Genomic DNA, 17,877 nt, shown 5'->3' on the forward strand with positions numbered 1-17,877 from the left:
TGCTCCATATTATTAGTAGCAAGATATTGATTTTACTGTTATCTTGTTCTCCAATCCAGTCTTTTGCCAGCTTCTTTTCATCTGTTGGGCACTGCCATTTTCCCAGACTGCAAGGTCTCCTGACAGCATAATTTGTTTGTGCAGTGCCTAACACAAAGGAACCATTATGCTTCACCAAATCGCAGGTGCTCCTGTAATGAGAGCCCATTACAATATTGTTTTTAAGGTGGTCACAAGTTTTCATGGCATTATTATGACAATACATACACATCGTTTAAAACTCACTGAAAACTTTAAAGTAATAAAAGTATTTTCTGTCTGTGAAAAGAAGAATAAGCAAGAAGTTTAAATTCTTGAATCTGTTTGTTTTATGACCCGAAAGATCAATGAAATGTAAAGAAAGTATCAACAAGAAAATATTTTTCCCTTTTAATTTCTTTCTCCCTCTTCCTTCATACACGATCTCCTGGTTCATATTTCTTACCCTTACTGTATTTTTATCATGTCCCTCTGTGTCCTTGAAAAGTTTATTTTTCCTCAGAGAGTTGACACCTAAAGGAAAAGACCTTTTAAGGGGAAAATTACCTAGAAAATATTTTAAAGGAAAAAAAAAAGAAGAAAGAAAAAAGCCTGGCTCTGAATTCTAAATTCATAATGCATAAAGTTGACTTTTCTGAAAGAATATGGAACATGAAGGGTTGTTAGTAAACAAACATCATTCCTTCTGCTTCCACCACTTCATGTTTACTTACAGGACTGATGTATTTTAAAAACACCCAGTGACACTGAGTATTATAAGGTAAGTTTATGTTCAAACTCTGAAAATGAATTCCAGAAACAGTACTGTTGTATACTGCACATAGGTATTAATGACAGCAAAGTTAATAATACAGTATAATTAGAACTTCAGTAATTTTCCTACTATGAAAGAATTGCTCTAATGTAATTCCAGTGTGTATTGAACTGCAGAGGGATATCTCCTTTGAACGAGACACATGACAGTGATGAAAAAGAAGTTCAAAATCCCTACAGTGAGAATTACATGATATCCTCAAAATGAGTTTCAACTTGACTCTTGTTGAGTCAACACATGGGGCTTTGTAATATCTTCCAAAAGGCTCTTCCAAACGTACATCTCCCAGCATTTAAAGAACTTTACATGTATAGAGAAGAATCAAAACATTTCTGGAAAGCAGCTTCTCCTCTTAGACAGGAGGACCCCAAATAAGGGATATAAACCTGACTGCTTTTAGCACAATGCATTAAAGATGAATTTGAATTAATTACTCCCCATAATAATGATATTTTTAAAAAGGCATCTTAAAAGTTTTGAAAAGGGAACATAATGAGCATATTTTTTAAGTTTCTCAAATTCTGGGTTTTTTATACTTATGCCAAAACATTTTTCCTTAAATACAGCTGGTAAAACAAATACACAATCTAATCTATTAACCTGCACTGTAATTTTAGAAGAATTTTTATTGATTGCTAATTTCTAATCTGTTTTGAATACACATCTGTGTAGTAGAAGCTAGTAATTATTTCCCTGATACACCAGCTTTTTATTCATCACACAATGTTGCAATCTGCTATCTTCTGAGAAATGCTGCTGTAGTTTTCAAAACACCTCAGTACAAATACCTCGAAAACCCAAAAGCTCAGTCAGGAGAGCCAATGTAAATTCAGGTTCAGGGAAGCACTACTTATCCCAACGTCTATATTTTTCTGTGTGTACAAAACTGCCACTTTAGACAAAGGAAGATTACACAGATTACTAAAGATGACTTTTAGACATGAAAAGACATTGGGAATATAAAGCAAAACAGTGGTTGGTCTCATTGAAGACTGTGTGGACATCTGTCACAGGTCAAACTACCAGCCAAGCCTGTCATGACCAGCAGGGAGCTATGAAGAGGAGTATAGTCTGTTTTCATTTGGCTGAACAAACATTTTGGGAATAAACAATGCAGCAAGAATTGCATACAACTCCAAGCTGCACTGAAAAGGAAGGTATCTGGATGAGAGTAAGGATTTCTAGCTCTTTGGTTTGATGGATGGGTTTTGGGGTGAGAAAAGATCTAGTGAGCTCTTCAACTAATGGAATGGAAATCTACAGCAAGTACACAGTGCTGGTGACATCTGCCCATTCTGAAAACACAGAAGGCCACTGTGCAGTGAGGTGATGCCATATGGGCAGACCCACCTTTATATTTATTACACATTAGAGAAATTATAGGAGGCACTTCTCCTAGACTTTTTTTGCGCAGTAGTAATTGTCGAGAAACAGACAAGACCACCATCCTCATATTCATCTAGGAAGACATTCCAAGAATGCTACGGTCCAAAGAATTATGACATTATTATTATATCAGTTTGGTAACAAATTGGTAAAGACAGTTTGGTTAGACAGTTCTTTAGTTCACCAGTGTCCATGGCCTTGCTCCTACTGGTAGATAGTCAAAACAACTCTGAAAATTTGCAAGATAGGAAAGGTCTTGCCATTCTTATTAGGGGAGTCCAACATGCCCTCAGAAGTGAAGTTACTATTATCTTCATGACTGATGTCGCCTAGCTTGGTGTCAGGTCTTTTTGCCTTTGAATCAGTGCCAGTACAGTTGGTGCAGTGGCTACTAAAAAGACAGAACACCTGAATCTGCGATCTTGCTGTCTATCTTGGTAGTCATGGGAGTGTTTCAGAGAGACTTTTAGCTGAGAAACCAAAGGGAGAGATTACCCCTGGTCACAGCTGCACTACAACTTCTGCTGCACTTTCAAAAATGTATTTTCAAGAAATCAACATTGTTTTGATGAATTGTTCCAAAAGAAGCAATTTGAACTCTGTCCTCCACCTAAAAATCAAAGGGAAGGAAAAGCAAACAAAACACTTCAGAGACACTTCTTGAAGAGGAAGTGCATACACTGTGCCTCGGAATGTAATGGTCTCAGATGACAGCTTTTTAATAGCTTTATAGAGACTCAAAGGGGTGACTCCCCCTTTCCATACATCTCACCTAGTATTTTTTTAAAAACTAGGGCTTATTATGTACTGACAGAGTATGAATGGGACCCAGTACTTTCTTAAAGTTAGGTATTACTGATCTGCTTTACTAATACGGGATGCTGTCATATAATGCCTTACATATATTTATAGAAGTAACCAAATATATGCTACCCGTTAGTTACTTACATGACCAGTTCTCAGAAAAGTCCTTTCATGGTATGCTACTTTCTTTATCTTAGTGTCTCAACTACTTCTTGCTATGAGCATTTTATATATTCAAGCTCTCCCACTTATGCAGTTTTTTTGTACTTTCTGTATTTCTTATGACTGTCAGGAAAAGGGCAGTCACTGGGGACGCACTAGTGACCACACTAAATTAGGAATCAGTTGTTCAGCTCAAAGAGTAATGTGACATCCTCTTTCTAAAATAGTATGAAGATTTTCTTTCATGCACATTATGGGCTCCTTTTTTTATTCAAAGCATATTTCAAGAAAAGCCTGCCTGAGGAAACAAACTAAAGCCATCAATAGAGAAACTACCACAGAAACTTATTGGAAGGCAATAAAAATGAAATAGCTTTTTAAAGAGCTCTTAAACTTAACAATAAAACCAACTAAAATCATCTGTACTGATTTAATTTGTAACAATTCCATTTCAAGAAACTTTGCTTGGGTGCTGGTTAGCAGTTGAAAGTGAAAATGACACTTTCCTCCACTACCAAAACCCCTACACTTCTACCATCTCAAACATTTGGCAGAGGCACAGGGAGAAGCCGACCACCACTATTTCAGGTAGGAGTCGTATGATCAGATGAGTTGAGGAGAAGCATGCTCCAAAATGGAAGAGTCCTCATAAAGAACTCTTTTGGCAGATATTGCCCTGGCAACCAAATCAACAGCCTCTAAGCACAACATCCTCGACCATTATTCTTAATGCTGTTCCTCCCACAGTTTCACAGAAAAAGAGATGCATCTGAAGATGCCTATTGTCAAATGGGCAACTTCAGTTGAGTTTCAGATGCCACCAAAAAAATCCGCAATACAATAAGCGAGCATGGTTGTGGAAAAATATTAAAACTTTACCTCATATCCCCCAAATTCACTACATTCCTCACCAGCTTTATTTTCCAAACAGGTTTAAAGGCACAATGCAGCAGCTCTTGAGAGAAAGCAGAAATATATCAAGAATGGAAATTTACTTTTACAGTGTACTATGGAAAAAACATGAACTCTTTACTCAAACTAGTTGAAGTTTTAAGTTTCATATGCTTAATGCCACTAAAGCCAACAGAGCTACACACATGAAACTGAGATGTGAGCAAGTGCTCACTATCACAAAGGCTTACAACCTTCCCTTTGATAACTTACCTTGAGGTTGCAATTTCCACTTTGGTTCTTGCCATGGCAGCTGCTCGCTGTGCACCCTCTATTGCTCTATCCACCTTTTCTCTAGTTTTTGTGTTTCGTATTGGTATAAGCTGCTTTCTTATTCCACGGACCAAAATGTTATTTTTGTACTTTCCCTCTTCTTTGGTGCCATCTGGAAACATGGTACATCCATATCCATGCCTCCTGTTATTCAGCCACTCTCCTTCGTATTTCATACCATTTGATCGCTCACTGATACCAAAACCGCTGCGCTTGTCATTCTTCCATTCACCCATATAGGCTTCTGTAGTGGTAGCATCAACATGGTCTTCCAGAGGGCTATAATCACAGTCACCATCTCCAAAACTAATTGTAGAGTTGGCGTCACTAGAACTAATCCTGCTCATAGCAGCATCGCTCCTTACAGAGCTCCGTTTGCTAGATATTGATGACCTAGATTCCGATTTTCTAAGTTTTATACTACCAAGAAGGGATCCTCTTCTGAATAAGCCTCCTTTTTTCTTAATGCCCATGGCTTCTGGATCACTGTGAAAATTGAGCACAAATCCTCCTCTTGTTCCAGCCGGACTGTCTGAAGTGACATCATGCAGAACAGTGCCATTGCTCTGCTCACTTCGAAGTGACGCCAGAGATGTTCGGAGAGGTGAACGGATCACAGTGGCCATGCCATAGGGTACACTCTGACGTACACCATATCCATGTCTCATCCCTCCTGTCCACTGCCCCTGGTAGGTACCTTTTAAAGTAATAAGAAGTTAAATTTAGGAAGCTGTAGAAGACCTAGCCCTCTCCATCCAATATGCTACAGGCAACACTATATTGTCAGCTCTGATTTTGGTAAGAAGAAATGCACATGACATAGACAGATAAACTACTTTTGTTACTTGTTTTTCTCATAAATTATTTTGAAGCAAATCCTTCATTTCACAGCTGATTTATTTGGCAACTAAGACACAGTAACTATAATCATAATCATTTTTTTAAAATGGATTTGTTCAGGGAAAAAAAATGAGAGAAATTTCTAAAGCAGGACTCCCTCAACATTTTTTTAAGGTGGACTGATAGGAAAGTGGCCAGCAGAAACAGAGACACATTATATGTAGTCAGCTGAGAAGGGAGAGAGCAGGACACTTACAGCTCTTGTGCCCAGCTGCCCACAGAAAGAGCAAGCAGGAGAAGTAACCATTCTGTTATTGTGAGTTTAAGGTGACTACAGACCTCTCCTTGTCAGGAGCTATTTGACAGATTGTCTGCAGATGGGCTTTTGGATCCACTGCCATAAACCTCCATTGTAAAATTAAATATTTTAACATTTTTGTGCAGATTTGAATGAAAGAACAAAACCTCAGGACCCCTTTCTCTTTATGAACTCTTCATACCAACACTTTCTGGTATCCCCAGCACATAAATATGCACTGCATTCTGCATTATGTTCTGACAGAGGGATCAAAAGCATGAATTCTTCAGCCTTTTTTGGCCTTTCATTTGTTTTGCAGTATGTAAGAATGGCAAGACAGTAACACAATACTGCACAACATTCTAGCAAACATTTAATCATAACTACTCTTGTAAAAAGTTTTGAACAGCAATATAAGGAGGGAAGATGGTACACGATATGAAAAGTCATGGATGGCCATGCAAAGTTGCACTGGAGCCAAACCCCACTTTTATCGGATTACTACAGCAATCTTTCTTCTTGTATTCTGGAAAGGCATTTTCATTTTGACAGTTGCAGTGCCTGCTCTCTGAAGGCCATTTCTACCAGAGGCTCCAAAGGAAGGCTGCACGGATACCGTTAACTAGCAAGTAGAAGATAACTTATTTTGTGATGAAATTTCACTCTAATTCCCATTAAACTATTTAAGCTCCTCAAAATGAAGTTGCTCACCCATTTAGTGCTGGGTTTTGGGGGTTTTATTTTAAAAAACTACTTTGAATATTTTTACAGAGGAATAAGCAATCTTTATTTTTTTAAAAATCTTGATCTACTTCAATTGGAGCACAAATTAACTATTCAGAGAACTAAATATCAAATGTCAAATTCAGTGACTGATAAAATTTTTGTGAAAGTATTTGTGAAGTACCTGCAGTTAAAGATGTAGATTCAAGATTCATTTGCTTCGAGATTCAATCTCTTCCATATACACATACTAGTTTAGTTGTGTACGTGTCCACCATGTATCAAGTACTGCCTTACTCTTTACCTCTTCTGCTAACTTGTATTTCAGTGTTAACACACAATTAAATTTGTTAAGTCTGTTTTCACTATTATGTAATACTAGATAGGTCCCAAAACGTAACTGTTTCGTGTTGGTAGAAAATTCTACCAAGTGGAAGGTTTTTAACAGATGGCTGCTGACACAAACAAATAACTTTCTTAGTTTCTTTCTCATTCTCTGTATCCTGGATACCTACTACTGCACTGGTTGTAAGGGTGCTGAATCTAGGAACATGATTATTTTAAAAAACTCAGCATATGGGGAAGAACAAATAGAAACATGAGCACAAAGCACTGGTATGACATGTTCTGTAAATACTGCAAATATACAGCTACAATCTATTTTTTTTTGTTTGTTTTATTAAATAGAAATTTCCTGGAAATACATTAATATTTTATGAGCAAAAATTACTTCATTTTGTCCCTAATTATTTCTGGGATCTGTAATGATATGCTGGAACTAAGAATCTGGCTACATACACTTATTGCTACATATTATAACCTCTTTATTGTTCTGCACTAGTTAATTTAATTTTGAAATAATAAATCCAAGTCTAATTTTGATTATACTACAATATTAAATTAGAGCAGCATCTCATAATTATGGCTCTCCATGCTGCTTACAACAACAGACTTCAAGCACAATCAACTATTACAGTACAGAATTTTAAAGAAGAATAAAAGGTCAGCCTCTTTTTCTTACTAATATTTTAATTAATAAACATGTGTTTAATGGAAAGCTCAAAAATACTTAATTAATTTAGGACTTGTATTTTTCACTACTCAAGAAAGAAGGGAAGTGTTTGCTGCTGCCCTTAAGGGCATTAAAATAAGAACAATTAATGTGCTGCTATCCACTAGTCCAATTTTCCTTTCTATTGGGGAAGTAAAATCCATGCCAGCTTCTTCTAAAGAGAAAATAGTAAAAAAAAATGGAAGATTCGTACTCATTTCATCCTTAAAAAGGATGATATATTTAGGCTGAATTTTATGCAGTGTAACTCTTATGCAAGTAACTCTTATAATTTCTATCATTACAGATCTGTCAATGGAAATGCTTCTGATACTAATGCTAAAAAGCCAACTCATTTTCCTTGGGTTTTCAACTCACATTTTAAAGGAAAAATATTTTAATAAAATATGGAGAGCAGTGTCCAGAATGTAGATACAAGAACCTTGTACAGTAATTTGACTGACTATATCAGACTTTAACTTATTCAATAAATCATCTTATTATCCTTATAATCACCTTATTCAATAAATTTTTGAAATCTTTAAACAAGCAAGACATGTCAATACTGCAATATAACTAAATAAAACAATGCATAATATAAGACATGATGAAAAAGCTTTTCCCATATATGAAGATGGAAACATATGCAGTATTTACCTATCTCTCTAGATAAACAGGAATGATATACCAAGAAACACACCACATTCCGTTTCACCTTACATGATAGTTGACTATTCAAAGCAGTTCCTCTAAAGGTCAATTATTAAAATTTTTATTAACAATGTAATTACCAATATAATTTAAAACTGTATTTGACCGTAAAATTGTAACATTGTTTAGCACTAATTTTTCAAAAGCTAGGCTTGCTATCCTTTGTAACTGAAGAGACATTCGGCCACAACTGCTGACCATCCACCTGGTGTTTAATTGGTTCTCTTGAAAAAGTGTTCATATTTTAAGCCTGAGAGCTATTAGAAAGTGGATTTTTTTTACTTTTCTTTTTGTTGGCAAGTTGTTCTAAGATATAATTCATAATCTGTTTCCTTAGTTACAGCATCCCATTCCTTCTAAAACACCCTTGGTGCATCTTACACCTGTAAATGTCATTGCCTACTTGCAGCTAAAATTTAAAACTACACTGAGAAAAAAACCTGAGAGTTTAACTACTCTACTTGCTCTTATCCTTTACTTAGATACTCTTTGGTTTAAAAACGTTGTTGTTACTTTAAGAGTTTTGCATGCTTTTCTCACTCAAATGTTAAATAAGTGTAGATCTAGAAAGAAGACCTCTCAGAAATCAATGAACATATGCGACCTTTGCTTCAGGGTGCTTTTTCCCTGATCTCCCTTTGTGTAATGACAACATGCAATTGGTTTTTGCTGTTGTTGGAGTGACCATAAATAACCAATTTAGACATACTGAAGTTTCAACTAAGGCCACAGTCACTCCTCTCGTAGGTTTGGCATCTTCACACAGATTAACAAAACCTAGGGAGTTTAAAGGAGGCAAAAAAATCCAGACTGCTGCAGGGAACAGATAGATGGGCCACTTGAAAGCCCAATGTAACCACATGCAATGAATGAAGTATCATGGTTTATAATTCAGTGTTTTCCTCTGAGATTTTACTGAGTGACAATTTTAGGCATCTAAACACAGCATGACTATATTACTCGTGTCATGAAAAGTGTTGGGTGCAAAAACTGAGGAACACTGTCAATGCTTATTTTCCTTTTCCCTCCTTCAATGATATCTCATAATATCACCAATACACTTTAAAGCAACATACTGGGAATATGCTAAAAAAGCCAAACAAAAAGCTAGCAGCAAAGAGCCTTTGTAGGGATTATAGTGAGTTTGAAAAGAAAGTGGCAGTTGGCATAGTCTAATGAGTTACTTCTCTACACTGGTATTCTCTGGTATTCATGAAGAGACAGCTTTCCTGCAACTGTTTTAAATTATCTTAAAGATACATGTGTAAATCTGGTTTCCTTATAAACCCACTTCAGATGTTGTTCTGGTGTGCAAATACATCTATTGTTCCCAGAGCACGAAAACAAAAGCACATCTGCAAACATCCATGACGTACTGCTCTGCTTCATTCATGAGTACTTTCATTAAAATCAATGGGACTTCACATGCTCTGTTCGTATGAGCTGCAACATGCAAAAGACTGGAGTCATGACAACAGATTTCAGCTAACAGTGTGAACTGGATTCTTCATATGTTGTTCCAAATCTAAATATTGAGAGAATTTATCTCAAATAACCAGTACTATATTAAGCTTTTTTTAAAAGTCACAAGAAGCCTAAAGAAAAAAGGATAAAAACTTTGAGAAAATAATTTCTAGAAGATTTACTGGAATGGAAATTTACTTTTCCAGAAGGGAAGGGAAGAAAAAAAGCCTCTGCTTGAAATTAGCCAAAACAAATATAATAAAAATTGAAAACTGCATTGTGTGACAAAATTGATACTGAAATTCTGATCTCTTCCATACTTTGATTTTGGTGGTGTAGACTTTTTTTTTTTAATTAATCCACAAACATAGCAGCCTTTGACTATCAGAACTTTCCACAGCAGGAAACAATTTCTGGACAGCTACAAATATCTCTAAAAAAGGGGATAGAAAGGTACAAAACCCACTGCGTATTTCCTTGTCTGCAAGAACTGAACCTTACCAACTTGCTACATTTTCTATTTTGGAAAAGAAAAACTAGGAGCCCAACTGCAAATATCTAATTTTCAGTTTAATACAAAAATACCCATTCTCCTGAAAGTTTGACCAGACATGATGTGACAAAATTCCTTTAAGAAACCAGCAAAAGCATCAGTTGAGAGCTGATACATAGGTTAGTCCTTTAGTCACATCACGTGAACAGTACCTCTGATTTCGGTAAATTTTATTACTTGCCTGTTAACTGAACACGTTTCTGAACGCTGAAGCAAGCAGCATTTCTGTAAAAAAATCCCAGTAACTCTCTAATCCCAAAACTGAGACCCGTTTTTCCTCCTATTACAATAGACCAAACCCGCTCCCTTGTTCCTAGCTGAAGAGCAACTCCACAGAAGTTGCAGGTGGCACTTCCACCGAGGCCAATGACATTACACCAGCGAAGGCTGAATTAAGGAGTATCAAGCTTATTTATCGTGCATGAAGTGACAGAGGTACAAGAACTCTAAGTGAGCACTGAAGTAAGCTCCAGCCCTCGTTAACCTCACTGAACCCTGACTTCACCGCTCCCGACTTCAGCAGAGGGCGGATCGCCGCGGCCGCTCCGCATGCCCACCGCGGCTCAGCCCTGGGACACTGGCTTTGTCGCGGGGAAGGGTGTGAGAGGCAGGTCTGTGCAACTGCACTGCCCACCTCCTGCTTTGAGCAGGATGCTTGGAACTATTCCGTATTTTGGTAAAAACACGAGTTATTACATGAGGGTTGGACCCAAGTTTCATTGATTTTACGCAAGCTGCCTCCCCACTCCATTAGCTCCAGCCGCCTGTTTACAAGCCGAGGGCATCGAGCGCACAAAGCCCGCACATCAGCGCGACACAAGGGCTCTGTTATAGCAAGTTCCTGCCCTTCCCGCACGAACGCGGTGCGCCCGCTCCCCGAGCCAGGCGCGGCCACCCGGCCATCGCCACCTCGGGCAGGGAGCCCGTGAGCCGCCTCGGCGGGGAGAAAGGAAAGCCGTCTGCAGGCGGCCGTAATGCGGATTTCTACCAGCTGGCCGGGAGAAAGCGCTGAGCGCGGACAGCTCAGCGCGCTCGGAGCGCAGCCGGGGCCAGGCTGCTCCTCACAGAGTGGGGCGGGGCGGGGCGGGCGCCAGGCACCTGTGGCGCTCCGCGGCCGCCAGCGGGGCCTCGGGGGCGCCGAGCGAAGGGCGCCGGGAAAGCGGCACGGCCGCGGGCAGCGGCAGGAGAAGCGACCCCGGAGCGAGGGCGGCGATGGGAGCGCGGGGCTGGAAGGAGGGGCCCTTCCCGCGGCGCGCCCACGCAGGCGCGCGCCCCCCCCCACCCCCATTCCCGCCCGCCCCCCGGCGCCGCCGCGCGCGGGGCGCCCCCCGCCGGCGCCCACCTCCGTCCCCGTAGGTTTCCACGCCGTATCCGTCCTGCAGCCCGTTGCTCCAGGTGCCCTCGTAGCGAGCCGGCGTGCTGAGGCTCTGCCGCACCCCGTAGCGCCCCTTGAAACCGTGAGACCACTCGCCGCGGTACATCCACCTGCCCTTCGTCTCCACGCCCAGCCCGTGGCGCTTGCCCTGCGCCCAGTAGCCCAGGTAGGTGTTGCCGCTGGGCCAGGTGTAGCCGCCCGCCACCTCGAAGCCGTGGGACCAGGAGCCGGCATACTCGCCCTGCCCCTTGGGCCCGGTGCAAATGCCGTGCCCGTGGGCTTTCCCGTCCTCCCAGCCGCCGCAGTAGGTGCCGCCATCGTCGAAGTCGAACCGGCCGCCCGTCATCCAGGGCAGCGGGGCGAGCGCGGCGCCGCCGCCGCCTCCCGCCCGCCTTCCGCTCCCTTCCCCGCTCCGCCTGCCTTGCCTTGCCTTCCCTTCCCGCCCGCCGCCCGACCGACAGCCCCGGCGTTCCCCGCGACTGCGAGCGCTCCGCCGGCCGGCCGCCCGCGCCCAGCCCAGCCGCAGCCCCGCGGCGGCGAGCGGCGCCCGCCCCCCGCTCCTCCCCGCCCGCCCCTCCGCTCCCGCCCGGGTCCGCCCCCGGTGTGGCCGCGCCGCTGCCGCGGGGCAGGTGCGCGCCCCTGGGGCGGGCTGGGGCCGCGCCCGCGGCCGCCGCGCCTGGGCGGGCTCGTCCCCCGGGAGCAGCCGCCTTCGTCCGCGGTGCTCCCGGGGAGGTCTCCTCGTGCCTTCTGCTCCCGGGAAAAGGTGCCCCCCGCTGGTCGGGGGCGCGCGCGGCCCGGGGCGGGGCGAGCCGGGAGCGCGCAGGCCGGGCCGGAGCCCCCGCGCTGCCCGGGGGACGGAGGTGGTTCCGTGCCCTGCCCTGCCCCGCCTCGGCGCTGCCCGCCCCTCGGGTTCCCGAGCAGGTTGCTGCTACACCTGCTAGCACCTGCAACAAGTGGGCAGAAAGAGAGGACTTCCGAGTTCTACTTGTGATTCTTTGTTTTGGTTGTGGTTTTTTCTATTTCTTACTTGCCCTGAGCTTGAAGACTAGGTTTAAGCCGAAATTGTGCATCAAGAGCACAACCGAGTTGTGTTTTGTCCCTTTTCCAAATCATGTGTGGACCCTACCAAGTTCCACGGGTGCAGAAATATGGGGCAAAAAGAACGTGAGTGGTATCGAGGCTTTTCAGGGATAGCACGGCTGGGAACTTCATTAGGTGCCTCTCATTATGCCATCAGCTCCCCGGTCATCAGGCGACTGAAGAGCTCTAAATCCTGCCAAGTACTTCTTTGCCAGATATTTGATAATCAGATAAAAAATTGTAAGGGCAAATGACAGGGGAAACACATAAGCATAGAGACTGCAGAGAGAGTAGCAGGGAAGGGATTGAAAGTTGCTGTCACGGTGTCCTAGCTTTTTGTTCTTTCACAGTTACAGACCAGGACTGAAATATGAAAGAAAAAGTTCCTCTTCAATGGGGATTTTGTTAGAAGCATGAATCATATTTGTTAATCATGGGTCATGGTACTATCTGGACACAGATTATTTGGAAAAGCAGAGAAATAACAATGGTTATGTTAGTAGTGATGAATAAAAGCAGAAATATAATTGCAAGTGGAAGATTTGAATTCAAGACATTAGAAATTGAAGCAGTTAAGCTTCAGAAATCTACAAAATTCAGCCCAAATGTAAGCAGTTTTGGCTTAAACCTAAATGAAGTTAAAGTATTGCACATACTAAACATACTTGAATAAATTTTTAAACTTTGTGGTTCACAACACTCTCTTCTGTGTACATTTTTATGCCACGTTTACACAGTTTAGTGCCAAAGTATTTGTGCTCTTTCTAGGGGAGAGTTGGGCATCATTAACTGATACTGTTTTCTTCTGTCATAATAAGAAGTGTGAGCTTCAAAGCCTTCTTTCTGTGCTGTAAGAGGATTTCTAGTTCTGCTTGAACATGTGGAGGTGCAAGACAGTGCACACATTTGGACACATACATAGAGAAAAAGACACAGTCAAAGACTTGTGCCTTTTCACAAGAAGATGGAGAAGCTTTCAATGCCCCTTTGAGGGCATTTTTTTCTGTAGTTTTGGACTGTAGAAAACCAGACAAAAATGTTGTTTCTGTAACACAGGCATGCAGTCTTTTGTGTATCATTGGACAAGGCTAAGAAGTGTGCTGGAGTTAAGGACTGAGACCTTCACTGCAATACGGTATTTTTGGAAAGCTGTTATTGAGAATGGAGGGGAAGTCTGAAAATGTTGCGGTGGGTGGGATTGCCGAAGAAGATACAGTGCAGTATTCTCTGAGTATTGCTTGAGCTTACTGGGTTTTATGCCCTACATGTCTTGCATTTCTTCCTCAAGAAAATGATTCGAAACAATAGTGATGACAACACATGTCCTTTGAGGAGTTTACTATTTTCATTCTATTAATTTATTTCCTGTTTTTTTTCTTCCGACAGAAGGTAAAGCCCTGTAATGTTTGAACAGAATTACGGAAGATTGAAACACTTTATATGGTTTGGAGAACCCCCTGTTGGAAGTCAGCATGCATAATAGGTGATACTGGTGTAAAATTTTCTAGGCATTGATGTTGCCTGTTCATAAATGCGTGTTATTATATGAGCAGACTTTTTTGAAGTTGTCATGATTGAACTGGAGCTGCTGAGCACTGGGTATGTCTGTTATGGGGCTACTGTTGCTTTTCACGGTGTTTCTGGCTGCAGTGGGCAGAAATGAGGTGTAAAGCCAGAATTGCCTTGGACAACAAATCTGTGCCCTGTGCAGCACAGAGTGGAGCAGAGGTAGGGCGTGAAAATGGATTAGCATATCCAGACAGTGCTGCTGCACTTCAGCAGTGGAAGAGGTGGGTCTGGTGAGGGAATGGGACATTGGCCTGGGTGCTCCGTGGATCTGAGCTGTCTCTTTGAAGAACCAGCTGTGTCCCTTTTCCCGGTGGCCTAGATGATAGTCACAGTTGTGCAAGTCCTCTGCCAAGCTGGGTGTCACTTTTGGCTCGGTATTGGTGAATAACTGGATTTGCTGTTGTAAAGACTTGGGTAATTGCACCCCTGATGTGTTACTGTACTGTTACTTAGTGATGAATTGTTTATCCCTAAAGCTTTTCATGTTCTGTCTCTTAGGGTATCCCAAACCCGTAGCTAATTGGGGCTGCCTTAAGTTCTTACATGTGTACAGTAGAAGATGTTGTACCGTTGCAAAAATTAAATAGGCGTCTGCCTATTAGTCTTTTGTTTAACCCACTTGATTTAGATTTTCCAGGTTTTAATACTAGATTAGCTGAACCAACAAGATCAGGTGGGTCAGAGATGAACAGTGAATATTTCAGGGAGGAATCATATTATTTTTCTTTTGTTATCACATGTGTGTCAGTGGGTCCTTTCTTTAGTGACCTGCAAATGATGCTGAAATCTGTGGTAATTTTGCATGTGGTTGATATTTCCAGGTGTACTTATTTAAATGAGGTGATCCGTTTAAATGAATTTGATGCTTGATGACAAGATGAATTTATCACTGCCAGCCTTCTCTTATTATACTTTCAGCAAGGGATAAATTTTAATAGATGTGAGAATAGAAGTGCTTTGCAGAGAACTCCCAGCATCACTTAGCCAGGTCTGATGATGTAAGAAGCCACAGGTTCACATTGCTGATGAGGTTGTAGATTTATTATTTGGTTTTTTGGTTGGGATTTCTTTTTTTGCTGACAGATTTTGCATTGACAAGCCTCAACTTCAGTTCAAGCCACATCATATTTGCTTCTGGCCACAGTGTGAGTAAAACTCATATTCAATCTTTAGCATGTATATGTTAAATACCTTAGATCTGAAGATTTTGTTTCCTTTCCTTCTTCCCAGAATTAAATTAAAAATTATTCTACAATTCCATAGATGAAGGAAGTAAGCAGTTACAGGTATATGAATGAGTTTCTCTTTTGTCCGCTCCTTTTTTTGATCTACATTACAAGAGTTCTTTTCTGAAATCTTACATGCCTGTAACACTCAAAAATTACAAGGGCCAGGTGCAGTTTATTTCTTATTTGCAAAAAAGTCATCACAGCACTCGGTCTGATGACACTATATATATGCAAAACACGAGTGCCTGATGACATAGTATGTATGCAAAAACTGTGCTGCAGGGTTATATTTAAAAAGGTCCTTGCTGTAGGGATGGTAGGTGCAGCAGGTGAAGACACACTAACTCCAGACACTTAATATTAACTGGATACAAAACTGCTGAGTTTAAACTATTAGTCTATAGATATCTGATGCATGAATAAAAATTAGGCACATTTATTCTTACTCTTAAAAGCCTGATTCAGCAGGGAATTACTTTAAGTACTTTAGTAATCCCATTTACTTCAGTGGGACTACACATGAGCTTTAAATTAAACATCTGCAAGATATCTGTGCTCAAATAAAGCAAAGCTCTGAAGTCTGTTCTCAAGTGTTTTGCAGAACGGAGGCAGGATATTTCACTGATGAGCTCCACGCCTCACACGTTGTATTGGAGGAGTTCACACACCAAAATGCTGTGTGGGAGACAGAAATACAGAAGTAAAGGTAGTACAAAACTCACAGTGTAGAAATTTCAAAGTCAAATAGGTCTTTTCTGGCTCCATAGGAACAGCCACAACTTTTTTGACAAGTTTTGTGTTTGGAGTCTATATTAAAGTTTTTGTACATAGTTCTGTATAACTTGAACACAAATAATTTTGTCTGACTTCTAGAACAGGAACATAACACTTTTTCCTTATATACTGTAAATCCTTGTAAGTTAGTGTAAATACTGAAGCAGTAATTCTAGAGAATTTTTTTTTCAAAAAATCTTCTATAATGTTTGAGCAACGCTGTGTTATGAATCTGCTCTCCTAGGTGTATCAGTGTCAGTTCTACCTCTCAGTTGAAGGTGGGACCTAGCCAGTAAGACAGTATATTTAATTCCAGAGATATTGTGCTTACTCAGTGAATACAGTTATTATTTTCACTGCAAAAGTGCTGATAAAGCTTATAAAAAACAAAAATACAGATCCTCTTCTAAATTGAAAACAGGATGAGTATGTTCTGTACCCAGACTTCTATTTTCAGCATTGTTCCAAGCAACTGAATTAGATTTGAAATAAATATGCTGTTTATCTTTTAAGGAAATGCAGTATTTATTGGTTGAACACCTTTGTCTCTGAAGCGATTTTAACAGTAACGGAACTCTCTATGAAAATAAGGTACAATGTGTTGAAATTTTTTTTTTAAGTATAAAAATCTTTCAATATTTTATTTTAATGGGAAAATATGATATATTGTTCCTAGGTCTTGTCAACATTTGGAGTCGTGTTGTTGGTTGGTTTGGGGTCTTTTTTTATATATATCTATAGAACAAAAATGAGTGGATCACTAGACCTGAATTCATTTACAAAAAAACAAACAAACAAAAAAACCAACAACAACAAAAAATCTAACTCCAAAAGTGTTTTATTTTATAAAACTTGATATAAGGAAAAGTGTCATATCAGTGATTACCCTAAATTAGCATTCAGATTATATAGGTTGTTATTACAGGAAGATACCTGGAAAATCAGATTTATCCCAAGCAAATTTTTCCTAAATGGTGATAGGAATTGTGCAGCTTCCTTGAGGAAGATGAGAAAGGTTTATGGATTTCTCCTTTGGAGCAAATTCCCAGTTCTGAAGATGGCTTGTCTAGTCCTGTTTGTGTATTCTTCTTTAGCCTAAGGAGGCTCTGTGATGTATTATTTTCTTGTAGACCTCATGTCACAGTTGCTGTTGTCTGGACTTTATCTAATTATGTTATGTTTTGTTATGTTTTGTTATGTTATGTTCTTAGTTGCTGAAGTCTGATTTCAAGTACCAACCACACTATTTGGCTAATATTGTGTCATATTGAAATAGCATAATTCTGTGTGATTCCCAAAAGACATTATTCTTTTTTACACTGGTGCCAGGGATCAGCAGTATGGTGATCCTGTTCTCCTCCATACCACAAGATGATGTGTAAAAATGCATCTTCAGTTTGTGATTTACTGTTCTCCTAATCCTTTCCCGTAGAATGCTGTTTAACTAGTTGCTTCCCACTTTCTATTAGTGAAGTTGAGTTTCACTTAGCGGGCTTTCACCAGCACACTCTTTTTTTCCCCTTTGAGATTTTGTTCCCAAGTTAAGTTAATTTTCAGTTTTAATTCCACATTGCAGTTCCTCACAGGTTTTTAACAGTTTGCACATTTGCATGTGCAATAACTGAACTCTTCCAAGATCACAGTTATTCATGAAGGTATTGAATATTAAAGCATTTGGTACAAATTTAGCATTTCATACATCCTTCAGGCTTGGGACTTAATAATTGATAACCATTACTTAATAACTATAAACAGTTGTAATCTCTTACAGCTTTACTTAG

General features: G+C 40.6%; 1 protein-coding gene across 4 annotated transcripts in view; it reads right to left on the minus strand.

The window, feature by feature from the left end:
• JPH1 (junctophilin 1) overlaps window positions 1-11,968 on the minus strand; it is an 82,622-nt gene extending 70,654 nt beyond the window's left edge. For all 4 annotated transcript variants that reach the window (XM_038123904.1, XM_038123895.1, XM_038123877.1 and 1 more), the window contains exons 1-2: window positions 11,412-11,968; window positions 4,370-5,126 (exon numbers count right to left, since the gene is read on the minus strand). In XM_038123904.1, the coding sequence (XP_037979832.1) occupies window positions 4,370-5,126; window positions 11,412-11,790 (1,136 nt within the window). In that variant the 5' untranslated portion in view covers window positions 11,791-11,968. The remainder of the gene's footprint in view (window positions 1-4,369; window positions 5,127-11,411) is intronic.
• Window positions 11,969-17,877: the final 5,909 nt, after the last annotated feature.

The sequence above is a fragment of the Motacilla alba genome, chromosome 2 (genome assembly GCF_015832195.1).
Source record: "Motacilla alba alba isolate MOTALB_02 chromosome 2, Motacilla_alba_V1.0_pri, whole genome shotgun sequence".
Taxonomy (NCBI): Eukaryota; Metazoa; Chordata; class Aves; order Passeriformes; family Motacillidae; genus Motacilla; species Motacilla alba.